The 13,513-nt window shown below is 32.1% G+C and overlaps 2 protein-coding genes across 4 annotated transcripts; one reads left to right on the top strand and one right to left on the bottom strand.

Moving 5' to 3' along the window:
- The first annotated feature begins 2,125 nt into the window (after positions 1-2,125).
- Positions 2,126-4,692, top strand: LOC137823466 (uncharacterized). 3 transcript variants are annotated; one of them, XR_011083131.1, is made up of 2 exons: positions 2,126-4,139; positions 4,240-4,692. XR_011083131.1 is itself a non-coding variant. In XM_068628611.1 (2 exons), exons 1-2 carry the CDS (start codon positions 2,630-2,632, stop codon positions 4,487-4,489), a joined length of 1,443 nt encoding a protein of 480 aa, XP_068484712.1. In that variant the 5' UTR covers positions 2,126-2,629; the 3' UTR covers positions 4,490-4,692. The 3 variants fall into 3 exon arrangements, 1 of the variants encoding a protein (XP_068484712.1); XR_011083132.1 differs by having other exon boundaries at positions 2,126-4,133; XM_068628611.1 differs by having other exon boundaries at positions 2,126-3,822.
- A 93-nt stretch (positions 4,693-4,785) lies between these two features.
- LOC137823467 (glycosylinositol phosphorylceramide mannosyl transferase 1) lies at positions 4,786-9,593 on the bottom strand. The gene is made up of 5 exons (XM_068628613.1): positions 8,657-9,593; positions 7,395-7,791; positions 6,575-6,738; positions 6,390-6,460; positions 4,786-5,252 (listed from the first exon to the last, which is right to left on the bottom strand). The coding sequence occupies exons 1-5, from the start codon at positions 8,857-8,859 to the stop codon at positions 5,092-5,094; spliced, it is 996 nt and encodes a 331-aa protein (XP_068484714.1). The 5' UTR covers positions 8,860-9,593; the 3' UTR covers positions 4,786-5,091.
- Between the last annotated feature and the right edge of the window lie 3,920 nt (positions 9,594-13,513).

Below are 13,513 nucleotides of genomic sequence, written 5' to 3' on the forward strand. Positions count from 1 at the left end.
AAAGAATTGTTGAAACTTACAAAAAAAAATCATTTTTATTCTAGGAATGTCATGTACACTGAAGATCTTCTTTCATGCAGATGATCTTCATGTAAGTATAGGTGGGATGGATTCCTGGAAAATCACATGAGACTTAATATTATTGTACTGGTTATTCAAGTCACGGAGAAACTGCATGGCTTGATTTTCTTGTTTTTTTTTTAAAAGTAATAGAAGAAACATAACAAGAACATCTATTTTGACAAGTGCAAACCGGATTGGACCTGAAATTTTCTAGCTCATCCCAGATAATTCTTAGTTTGGTCAAGTATTTCGTAAAGGAAAGATCACCTTAGTTCAAGAACAATGCTTCCATTTGCATATATGAAATCGTTCCAAATATCTAGAGCTTTGTCCATCCATATTATACTTTGTTGGATTAGGACAAAGACTGAGTGAACCAGCCACAAAGCTACCATGTTGTTACAACGATTTCAAGCAAATCAAACGGGATATGCTTTTGCGGAAAGTGAAGCAGTATTGTGGATGAACTCAACCTTATTCTTAATATTTAAAGTCGTCACTATATATCTATTCCATAAGTGTTAGTTGGTGAAGATAAGAATCGAAAAAACAAGAGATGTAGCCAAATTTTTATTCAGATAAAAAGTGTAAAAAACCTTGAAAAAAAAAAACAAAAATAAGATCGCAATGACAACACAATTTAGGCAAATTTACCAAGAGGAGAATATGAAAAAAAAAACTTTAAGAAAAGAGTAGAGAGAAGGAGAATGATGCAAAGAGAATATGTTAGAAAAATTATCATTCAATGTAATACCGAAAGTTTAGACCCTTCTCAGATAAAACAAGGACCGAAAAAGAAAAGGACTGAAAAACAGCGAGTGAAAAAAAAAAAAAACAAGAGTTTATCATGTTAACAATAATTATTTTTTTCCAAATCTATCATTCATTTATTCTTTAAGGTTTAGGGTTTATTTTATATTTATTCCACTGCAAATAAGACCGTGTTATGTAAAATAATCTTCCTCTTAGAATTTGTGACTAGAGACTTTCTTATATTTTTTTATATGAAAAAAAAAATCTTTAATAGGATATATCTTTTCTTAAACGGATTTTAGTATTTTTTAAAATTTGGTTTTAATTTTTGGTTAGAAATGCTTAAGCTGGTAAGAAATTTTATTTTTTGGAATTTTTAAGTTGAGAATGTTTAACATTTACTGTAAATAAAATTTACTTATGGTATTTACTAGTTGTTTATAACTTATATAAATTAATTTGTTAAGAGATGTAACTAAATTTATCGAGTTAAAATATATTTAATGTAGTAAAAATGTTACGTTTCTCTTATCATTATTTAATGTGATAAATAATCGTTTTTTTTGTAGATATACTGTATTACTATTTGATTCAAATTTGTATAAATTTCTAAAAACATTTATGATCGATCAAACAAATTTCAATCATTTCTAGGAATGATATTTAATAATTTATGATTCTGTTAATTGAAGAATAAAATCCTATCCTAAACTAATAACATGCATTTTTTTAGAAACAAAGAGAGTGAACTTAATAATTATCTGTGTTTGGATTTGCAGATCGATGTTGTTGAGCACAGAAAAACAACTGAAAATAAGTTAGAAAATCAAGACTTATAGTTATTACAAAAATACATATTTTGAAAAAATTAAGCTTTCTTTGTTTTATGCAAAAACTTGTGCTGAAACAAACAAATATTATATTGAAAATATAACTGATCTTAATTTTGTATTAATATTTTAATATTTTTATTATAATAAAATAAGTAATTTATATAATATCATTTATATTATTATATAAAAAATATATTATTTGATTATTTTTTGTGTTATCTTTTAATTAGGTAATTTTACTTTTTATTAAGTATAAAATAATTCATTCATAAAATACATAATTGAATAATTTCATTTTATTAAATAATTTTTAAAAATAACCGTAACATAATACTTTTGAGTGGTGTCCAAAGTGATCCGTTGCGTATGTCTCGCATCGCAATTTGGGTGACAAAAGGAACCATTGAATCAAAAAGAGGATGATCCACCAATCAATAAATATCAAACAAAATCCATTGAAAAATAATATTAAAAAGCAAAATAAATATCTTGAAACTTTATCTCATTGCCACGTTGATCAGGCCCCACGTGTTATCCACTCCTCTCTTTTTTCTTTTGCATTTATCATCCAACCTCTCCTACGACTCATCAAACAAAAAACTTTTTCAGTAAGCTGAGTACCCTCTTCTGTTGCCATTTGTTCTCTTCTCTGTTACTTTTCCATATACAAGACCCATTCTCCAACTCCAATGAACCACCTTCTTTCACTGTTCTCATTCTTAATTACTCTTCACTAAATTCCATACCTACCCCTCATCTTCACTCCCTATTTTATCGATCGTTTTTATTTTTACCCGTTTCAGTTTTACCATAATTTTAGTAATTTGATTCTGAAATTGATACAGAAAACAAAGAACTTTTTGGGGTGATTTTTTATTGATTCTATTTGGGTTTATTCAATTATGATTGTATTTTAGGTGTTTTCTTTTTTTCTGTTATTCATTGTTTCTGTGATCCCTGGAAGAACTTGGTGATCGAGCATGGCTTCTAGAGTCTCTTCCAATCTGAAATGTTGGCACTTCAGGACCCCTCAGTATTGTGATTCATGGAAGACGCCTCGTGTAGCTTCTTCTTCGCTACTGAGGCGTGTCACTGAGAGGAACTATGTTATGCCATGTGGGTTGGTCTATAGGTCAAGGAATTTGAGGGTGCAAAGAGGGAAACCAGTTTACTCTGCACTTTTTGATGACTTTCACCAAGAGGAAATGATGAATCTGGTTCAGATTGGTTGTTGTGATGAAAATGGTAATGAAATTGCTTGTGCTGTCTCTGATATTACCCCAAACAAACAACTCAAAAATTTCTCGGGCAGAGGTTCTTCTGAGGAATTTAGGATAACGGAGCCTGAAGTTTTGGAGCCTTCTCTTTTGGGAATCCAGCCTGAGCCACCTAGCTGGCCAGAGAGGGATGAGATTTTGAGACTTAGCTTTGAGAGGAAAGTGAACAGTGTGGAAATTCCTTTGTCCATCAGGATGATTAAGAAGAAGCTACAATTGGAGGAGGGTTTCAAAGAGGCTGGTGAGTTGACTGAATTAACTAACTGTTCTATGAAAAAGACCTTCTCCTCTATGATGTTTATCATGCATGAGCTTCAAAGTCGGGCCTTGCAAACAAGGGAGAGTCTGTGTGGTGAAGACTTAGAAAGTGTCATGGCCAAGCTAGGGAGAGAAATGGATGCTTCGTTTGTTTGGCTCTTCCAACAGGTTTTCTGGAAGACCCCAACTCTCATGGTCGATGTGATGGTCCTCTTAGCTAACTTCTTGGTGTTCTCAACGAATGACAACACTGTCAAGGCAATCATTCCTTCCCTGATCACAAAGGCTACACCCTTGACTAACGACGAGAGTAAAGTACAACATTTACTAGACGGTACTGATGCTGATCAAGGTGAGTATGTGAAGCAAGAGTTGTCAGAGGAAGAGGAAATGTTGTGGAATTCCTTGCAAGAGGAGGCTGCAATTTTGCAAAAGGAATTGAGGAGTGATGTTTTGGACCACGAGACAAGGCAGCGGTTTGTGGCCCCAGTATCCGTGGAGCTTGAAGGGGATCATTATGAGGAATATATTAAAACTGACCTTTATTACAAAAAGCATTTGCTCCAGACACCTCACTGTTCCCTTCTGCTGTCTAACTATGCACAGTTTCTATTCCTTGTCCTTCATGACATTGAAAGGTGAGTTCTCAACTTTGTGATCAAATCTGTTTGGCACTAGATGATGCTGCATTCTTTAGCTAGCCTTTTCATGATTGAGAAGGAGAAAAAGAATAAGAGGAAGAACAAATATTGTTGCTTGTTTATTCTCTGTGCAGAGAAGGGTGTTTAATTTATGGTTTTAGTGAAGCTCATTTGAGTCTTTGAAGATTTATTTTGGTTTAGATTGGATTGAAGTAACATTTTGCAATATTGACCTAAAAATGAGGGTACTGCTTGACAAGTGATCTGGTATAGGTAAACTTTTCAGGGGCGAAGGCATGACAGATAATGTAAATGTATCTTGAAGTTTCTCTCTTTAGCCCTTTTCTACAGTGTATTCGATTTCCATTTCTGATTTATATTATCATTTTGAATACATTTTATATTGATTTTCAGGGCAGAAGAGTACTACAAGCGTTCGGTGTTGGTGGAAAAACCGGAGGCTGAGGCATTCATTCGCTATGCTGACTTCTTGTTGATGGTAAGAAAGGATGTTTGGGCAGCAGAACTGAGATATCTGCAAGCATTGGAAACAGATCCTGGCAACAGTTACTATTTATCAAAGTACGCCAGTTTCCTTTGGAACACCGGTGGACAAGATGCTAATAGTTTTCCTATAGAAGAATTGGACAACTTACAGCTATGACTGTTCATATATGATTCATCACAGCTATGACATTGTTCATATGATTCATCGTGGCTGAGTGATTGTACTTTTTGGTAGCATGATTATTGTTAGTGCCAACTTTACCTTCTACCTTCGAGAGCTGAAATGAACACGCAATCTCAAATGTGAAATTGTATCAAGAAATGTGAAAAGTAATATGATGTTAATTATTTACGGTCTTATTATGAATCCCATTTTCCAATATTCTTCCAACTCAACAACGTTATCTATTGGGCTAATTGACTGTTAATATAAATTCAAAATAGGAGATGAGATAACGTGAAAATCTGTATCACAGATAGAGCTTCATCACTCCGGGTGTACAAAACCTTAATAATGTTGTACAATAAAATTCTTAATATTTTGAGAAAAAAGCACCACAGGATGCTGCCTTGTATTTACTTAGCAATAATACAAGAAATTAACCTAAGGAATTTGATCATTAGCAGCAAAACACATGAATTATGTATACGATCCAATATAATACAGATCTGTGACTAACGAGAATGGATCAACTCAACTAGCAACTAGCAGACGAAAGTGGAACTTCTAAAAACCGCAAAGAAATCAAAATTCAAGCGTCACCAAAACCAGATATTACGGCTATCGACGGCCTTCACTGAAGTAGATACCAAGGGCATCCGCCCATACACGGCAGCAAATCTGTTGACGCACTCTGTTCTTCTTTCACTGTGACCTCCCAAACTACTGATTCCAGTCGATCCAATCTCAAATATTTTACCTGTTACAAAAAATAACAAAATCGATCAAGTTAATATTCGTATAGTATACAAGGGTTGCCATATATCAACACCTTCGTTTAAAAATAATGAGTGCATTGTTCAATTTTGTATTAACAATGAATGAGCTTCCCAGCACAAAATCAATTACATATTCTTTGTATTTAAAAACTGTGCATATTAACCCTGTAAACAGCAGTGTACTGGCCAGTGGTTGATAATAATACAAAATATGTCAGAAAACACCAGCACCATCACGAGTTTAAAAAATAAGTGTCAAACGAAGAATGAATCGTCAATCTGTTTCAGTGATCACACCAAGATAAATTAAAGATAAATGAAAATAATACTATGCTTAATTCATACCTATGCTTGCACTGCGCAATTACGCTGATATAGAAAGAACTAAAATTCCATACTGAAATAATAAATGTTCTCGATTCAATTTAGCTGGGTTAACCTTGCTGTATTCAGATGCGTTATGCATTATACACTGTCTACCATATGACGGGCAGAGAGGCAAGGGACACGGAATCAAGGACTAATTTCACAAAAAAAAGACTTAAGTACGTCTATTTCCTTTTGCTAATGGTATGCCTCTTGTATGCTAACAAGATATCAGTTACTATTATGCAAGAAAGCGAGAAAATAGGATATACCTTCAAATGAACACAGCAAACTATCAGTAGTTCAAGCATTAATAAGTAGCAAAATGCCAAAATATTGTTTTCTAATGCAGTTTTGACATACATCTAAATGAACACAGCAAACTACTAATAGTTCTAGCATTAAGAAGTAGCAAAATGCCAAAAAAAATTGTTTTCATGTGTAGTAATGACATAGCAAAGATATGCATGTATCATTTATTGGCTCCCCATCCTCGACTTAATCACTCAAATGTCAGGAAGGTGATGAATCCGTATACAAGAGAAGTTCATCATTTAAGGAAAACAAAGGCACTATGCACTTTGAGCTAGTTAAGGAACTTCTGAATTGAACAACCAAAATAGAAAAATAATAATCCACGTGATTCCTATGCAATGGTTATAGAATGTAGCGTTGTTTAGTTCTAAATTGTGTTCATCAGTATAAGAAAAAACTCAGAATATCGATCAATTTCTTTGATATGAATCAATTACCTTTAACCCATATGGGCGGTGCTCCAGTAGCATTTGCAACAAGGAAAGACATTGCAATATCTTCACAATTCCTGGTAAATAAATTCAATTATTGAGTAAAAAATTAAGAAAAGGTGGCACCAAAGTTGAGAGATTGAAATCTGATTAAAAGAAGGCAATGAATAATTATTTATTCAGGGAAAAACCTGTTCTTGGTTATATATTCTCTAATTGACGATGGCATCTCGTTTGTATAAATATTGAAATACTTTTTGTGAAAGAACGCTGCCTTGGAGAGCACCATGCTATATGTACCCGTCCACCACACAGACCACCATCCACCATAGCTAAATTTGTCGTCATTATCTTTCTGCAAGCAAATGAAATAACTTAAAACATTATTTTTCATATTTTTCCAGTCATGGCACTAAACTCGGGGAAATTAATGAAAGAAACCTAAAATCTTGCAGGTTTAAGGATCAAACATTACGGTAATCAGTAAGGCTCACTTTAAGTTTAAAGATGCATCAAACAAAGACTAGAAAGATGTTGAAGATTAATATATGAAATTCCTTCCTCTATGACAGAACTGAACTTTCTTCCCTTTAAATTGGATACTCATCAAGAAAAGTATAACATGTCTCAAGTTCAAAATAAGGATCCAGTTTTGAAAGTAAATTACACAAGATATCCAAAATGTGCTATTTTTGTTGTTTCAATGTCAGTCGCAAATCCCTCTCAAAATTGAAATGGATCTTCACACCATATTTTCACAAAAAATATGCTTTCTATATTTTGCAAAACAACATTTTGAAAGGTAAATGTTACGAGTAATCAGAGTAGTTATGCATGAAAGTTAGAATAGAAATGATTGACTTGTTTGACTCGCTCCACACCTCCATTCAAAATTAGTCATACACTTCCTCTCATGTTTGAGCTCCAAAAGCAAAGGCAAAAAAACTTATTATGCGACCAAAATTAACAGGGATAGCGGACAATAATTCAATAAGAAAAAGATAACCATACCAACGAATCCAGCCAATGGACACGAGGTACAAATCCAACCATCGTATCAGGTGCACTTTGCCAAACATCAAATGCAAACTCCACTGAAGAGCAAGGAAATATGACATCGTCATCAATAGAAAACACGGCATCTGTCTCCAAATCCTTTATTTCTTTAAATCTATTGTTCAAGCTGTCTTCCTTGTTGATATCAAACCTCAATTTCACTTGTCGTCCATCTTTAGGCTTGGACTTTACAACGTGGTGCAGAAATTTTAAAAGAATATCCGAAGGAGGATTGGGTTCACTCCACACAATATGTACTGATTCAAGACGAGGACATGATGAATAATGCTTGATGGACTGCTTTAGCAGATCATATCTCTTCCACGTGTTCATTACGATAGAATACCCTCTCCTGTGAACAAAAACATTAAACGACAATGAGTGTATGATATCACAAGCAACATAAGCTCATTAGTCTTGAGAAAACAAAACTTAGTATGAAAAAACCAATCCCCAGACCAAATACCACGAACATATTTATCAAGAATATACGATTGAGGTTGGAGTTCTCCTGAGCTAGGTTCTAGGTTAATCAAAATTCTAAACCACAAAACCCCATATTCTATTTCATTCACTCGATTTTCAGTTCAATATTGTTTCTGGAAAAACTCAGAAAAGGGTCATGAACCTCGTAATATAAAAAAGATGGACTCCAATATCTTGTCATATGGTTATGAACCCAAATTCCTTAACATATCTAATATCTTATCACTTGACAACAAAACACAGGTAATTAATAAAGCGTAAACGATATTAATAGTAATAATGACATCAGGAAGAAATTTCCCAAACATCAACTTCCAAGATCCCAAAACCCAAAAAGTCATTCATCCGCGTCTAAAATTGCAAAAATTCCTTCGGAGCAACACCAATCATTTGAATAGCTTGCATCCAAAACGAAGATATCTTCACCCTCCTATTCTCTTTCCAGAATTAACCTAGCAAATAAAACCTAGAGACACTCATCCCTTTCTTAACGTTTTTTTTCCACAAATGCAGGAAACAGGAAAACGACGAATACAAATAAAACGGAATCTGAGAAGCCAACACGTATATGGAAATCCCTGAAATGCAAAAAAAAAAAGTCCGTTGCCAAAAACGAAGCGATCTTAATCGTTTAATTTAACTTTTGGAATTATCCGTATTAAGAAACTGGAAAACTTATGGTATTAAATTAATGAAGTGCAGAAGAGAGCAAGGAAGAAAAGAACGAGAACCTGGAATCGGATAAGAGAGGCGGAAGAGGCGTCTGGTTGTTCCATAGGACGAAGGAAGAAGCGCTTGTGGAGAAGGCGAGAAGCGTGAGGGCGACGCAGCAACAGAGGAGAAGCTTGATCTTGACTGATTTAACGGTGGAGATCGCGAGTAGACGGAACCGCTGCTCTGTCCGACGGTTCCAACCGCAGCAGCTCCCTCTCATCACCGCCGCAAGGAATGCGCGCAGGCGAGGCGAAGATCTCTCCGAGGCGAAGCGGTCCGGTTCAGCGGCGAGGCATCCGGAGAGAGAAAAAAATTTGAACGGATTGTGTTGTGTGTGCGCTCAGGTTGGCTTTGACGTGTGAAAGTGAAAGCTTAACGTTGTAGCTTACTGATTGTTGAGCCTTGTCGTTGTGTGTCTCTGTCTCAGTCGCAGATCACATTGACAGGAATTGATGCCAGAAATGAAACGAGACGAAGCTGAATAGATATAATGAGAGAAACGGGAGAGAGAAAGAGAGAGAGAGAGAGAGAGAGAGAGAGAGAGAGAGAGAGAGAGAGAGAGAGAGAGAGAGAGAGAGAGGAGAGAGAGAGAGAGAGAGAGAGAGAGAGAGAGAGAGAGATTCGTTATTTTTTTTATTTTTTTTTATTTTCATTCACATTGGATGGGTTCCGACATGGTTTTTGTTTGGGCCTTGGGGGCTTGTATAATCGCTTCACTCACGAACAAACTTCAGGTGCTGCGTGCCACGTGGACGCTTTCGTAACCGCTAGATTAATCGGACCGCCATCCCGTGGCGTCTGAGAGGGGTGGTTCCTGCGTCCCTTCACACATTTGATTCCTGCACGATGATGACGACGATGATGATGATAACGGCATGTGAGTGAGTTGAATAAAACGAGCTCAACAGAACTTCGTTGCGGTGGCTTTTTAAAATCTTTATTTGACTTTTTTATAACTGCGATTCTGTTCTTCCTTATTAATAACTATCTCTTTGTTTCCTAGTTTGCAACGTATTCACATTGATTCTCATTAAATTGATTTTCAGCTCTTAAATCCTATAATTAAACTAAATATTTAAATCATAATAATTAGCTACCGTTACATCAGTTCATTTTAATATTCAATGTAACAAGTCAAATTTTTTGGTGTTAATTAAAGCAAATAAAAAAAATCATGGTAATTCATTTCGTGAGACTTAAATAAGTGGATCATTTGCATGAAATGAAAGGAGGAAAGAAAAAGAAAAAGACAAAGAAAAAGGAAGAAGTGGTGATGGTAGAGAGAGAAAAAAAGAAACAAATTACACGATAATTTGAAAATCATAGTGATTGGCTTTTCACGAAAGAGAAAAAAAAAGTGAAAAAATACATTATATTTAATTATATTTTTGCATTTTTATTACTTTTTTTAAAAAACAATTCATAGTTGATGGAGTATAGAGTTATACTTTTTCTTTTCTTTTCATACTTAAATTTTTAAAGATAAAAAACATAATAAAATAATACTATAATAAAAATAGTTTGTTTACATTGAACTAAATATGTTATAAAAAAATACAAGAGAATCGCATGTTATAAGTTTCAGCTTCTTATTAAATTTTTAGGGACATATATATAGATTTTTTTTTTCTAAGTATTACTTCAGTTTGAAGATTTTTCTTAATTTAAAATGAGATTTTTGTTTGCTCTAATTTTTTTATTGATTAAAGTATGATATTTATTTGTAGTCTTTTAAAAAATAACTAAAAATAATTAATTTTGATCCTACATATAATGATGGGAAAAAAGTTCGATACATGATTGTCTATGTGTAGTGTGGATTAGAAAATCGGTTTGCAAAACTTAAAAAAAATCATATTATTTATTTTATAAGATTAATTTAAATAAATAAAAGTAGTTAAAAGATGTAAAATATATAAATAATTTAATCTAGATGCTGCTTATATATTAACTTTTTATTAGTATTAGAAAAATTAAATTTATAAATTAAATTAACAGTACTAAAAACATATTTTTTTTAAAAAAATACTAAATTCTTGAAAAACTACACATTAGAAGTTTGGATAAATTGTATGTTAATTATATATCGATCTATTTCTTTTTTAGTAAACAAAAAATATAATATTAGTATAAAAGATATAATTTCGATAATTTTGTTTAAATTCTGAGTTAAGGTAACTGAATATATATTATGTATTTAATAATTATCATGTATGTTTATTAAGGAAAAAGTTAATAGTAATATCTAATTAACATTAAAAGAATGACTAAGATTTTTAAATTTAGAAAATAAATAATTGAGTGAAATTTCCACTTTACCACTCTATTTATTTAGTGGTAAAAAAATTATCATGATTAATATTATAGGATACTAATTAACTGTTTATATGTTGCGCAAAATATTAAAGTGATGATTCTGAGTAAGACATATCAGTATTATGTTATAAATAATGTTACCATGGTATACTTAAAAAAACTCTTAAATTTCTAAAATAAATTATATTTATCTATCTTAAATTCAACACTAGATATTAAAAACAGCTATTTGAAATTTGAAGAAATAAAAAATATTTTTAATAATCAAAATAGAATCTCACTAATTTTACGTCATAAATTGTATATCATCATATTGAAAATTACACCAATCACCATCCCTAATAATAATCGTGGTACGGCATGGCTACTAAAATATACAACAAAGAAATGTCAACTTAGTGAACAAAGACCACGTGTTTATTGGGTCAAAGTTTAATTTCATACCAATCCTTTTTTAAAATAAAGAAAGAAAGTGCTTGCGAGGTAATTAAGAGTAATTGGTCAATTTGGAGAAAATAAATTAATGACACATTGTAATTGGCTAATGAAATAATTATCATTAACCAACAATATTTGTTTTATTATTATTGAAGTAAATGATTAATAAAATATTAAATAAGGACTGAATCTAGTTTGAAGAATGATTAACGTTATGTGTTTCTGTCTTTATGAGTATTTATGGGAAGTGTTAATGAGGATTTAAGGATCGATTTCTTTTGAACAAATTAAGTAATAATTTTAGATGTGTGAACGTTTTCATAGGAAAGAGTTTGTTTATTTGTTATGAATTATTAATAGAAGGCCCACGAAATAAGTGTTGTTTGAAGCATTGGTGGAAGAGAATTCAAAGATGGAGGATTAATGTTTCATAATTTGCATTGGAGCATTTTGATCAATTATATTGCGCGTGGCTGTGAAAATAACCCCTTTCTACTGTTTTTTTCTAAATATTTTGGAACAATACAAAATATATCTGAATGGACTTTTCCATAGAGAATATTCCATAATGTTGTTTTCCAAGAGGAATAAATGCATTTTTAATGTTTTAAAACAGGATAATATTTGTTCTTAATTTAAAAAAAAATATGGCATCTCTATTTAGACTCTGTATTTTTAGAAATATGGCATAAGTGAATTTTTCTTTATAAATGAGGGACAAACAATAATTTATTTTTTAGGACTAAAAGTAAGTATTTTATATTTGCAGAAACTAAAGATATATTATTATGTAAACAGGGGCTAGGTAGCAAAAATTGGGCTTAAATTATGAAATCAAGTATACATTAGGTAAAGTTTAAATTAATGAATATGAAGTGTCTTTACTTATCAATATCGATACTAATTCAAGAATAAATAATTTTAGGAGATTAGAAAAATATTACAATTACACGAAGTATAGAAGCCCAAGAGGTGTATAGTAGTTTAGTTTATTGGCAATTGCTTCTTATACCCAATCTTTTTGAACTTGCACCAACACAGTTTTAAATTTTCGAAAATACCCTTCATTCAAGAAATAAAAAACCAAAATTAAAAATAATATATTCCAGTAAAATAAATCGGAAGAAATTATTATGTTCTGGAAATAAAAATCTGAAAACAAAAGTTAAAATCCCATTTCGGATAAAAAAAAATACATGATACAAAAAGTTTATTCTAAAAAAAATAATCCAGAAACATATTTTTGGAAAAGGGGGTCTAGAATTATTTTTATATGCACTACACTTTATTGAAGGACCTTTTCGTCTTTTCCACTAAAATTGGGTGCAGTGATATGGTGTAGGAAGCAATTGCCTTGTTTATTTGGGGGACTAGGATGGTGTCATATTGGGCCTTGGACTAAAATCCTAATAGATAATAACAGATTAAGGACTGTTTCTTCCTGCACCTCCATAGGTTCTTGTGTCACCCCATACACAACGTGAAAATATGTTTTTATCCTTCTTGTGTCATCCCATAGAGTAGCTTCAGAATTATGTAATCCGGACATGCATTTGAAAAAAGACTTCCATATTACATAATCCGAAAATTAATCATGCTTCTGAAAAAAAAGCTTTCAAAATATGTAATTCATAAGTTAATTACGAATTTGAAGAAAAATCTCCGGATTACATAATTCAGAATATTACAGATAAATATTTTTAAAAATATGAGGTGAAAGAATAATACATGCATGCAGAAAGAAACAGCCAGATTAAGATTAAGAGTTCTTAGGGTCCGAGCCAAAAGCTAACAAATATGTTCTTTTAGGGAGATGAAGCAGAACAAAAAGTGATATTACAAAGAACAAAAATATATTTAACACCTGTAGTAGTTGTTCAACAACCCATCTTTAACATAAGATTGATTATTAAATTACTAAAGGATGGGTTAATTAAAAGTATTACATATTAAAGAAATTCGTCTGTTGTGTGATTTCGCACATCTTTTATTTTATCACCTATCATCATATTTGATTTTTGTGACGAACTTTGGAAACTCAAAGTCTTAAGATTTGTTCTTCTAAAATAAGCTAAACATAAATGAGGAAAATACCGACAATAATATTATTAATAAATAAA

This window comes from Phaseolus vulgaris, chromosome 8 (genome assembly GCF_000499845.2).
Source record: "Phaseolus vulgaris cultivar G19833 chromosome 8, P. vulgaris v2.0, whole genome shotgun sequence".
NCBI classification, from domain to species: domain Eukaryota; kingdom Viridiplantae; phylum Streptophyta; class Magnoliopsida; order Fabales; family Fabaceae; genus Phaseolus; species Phaseolus vulgaris.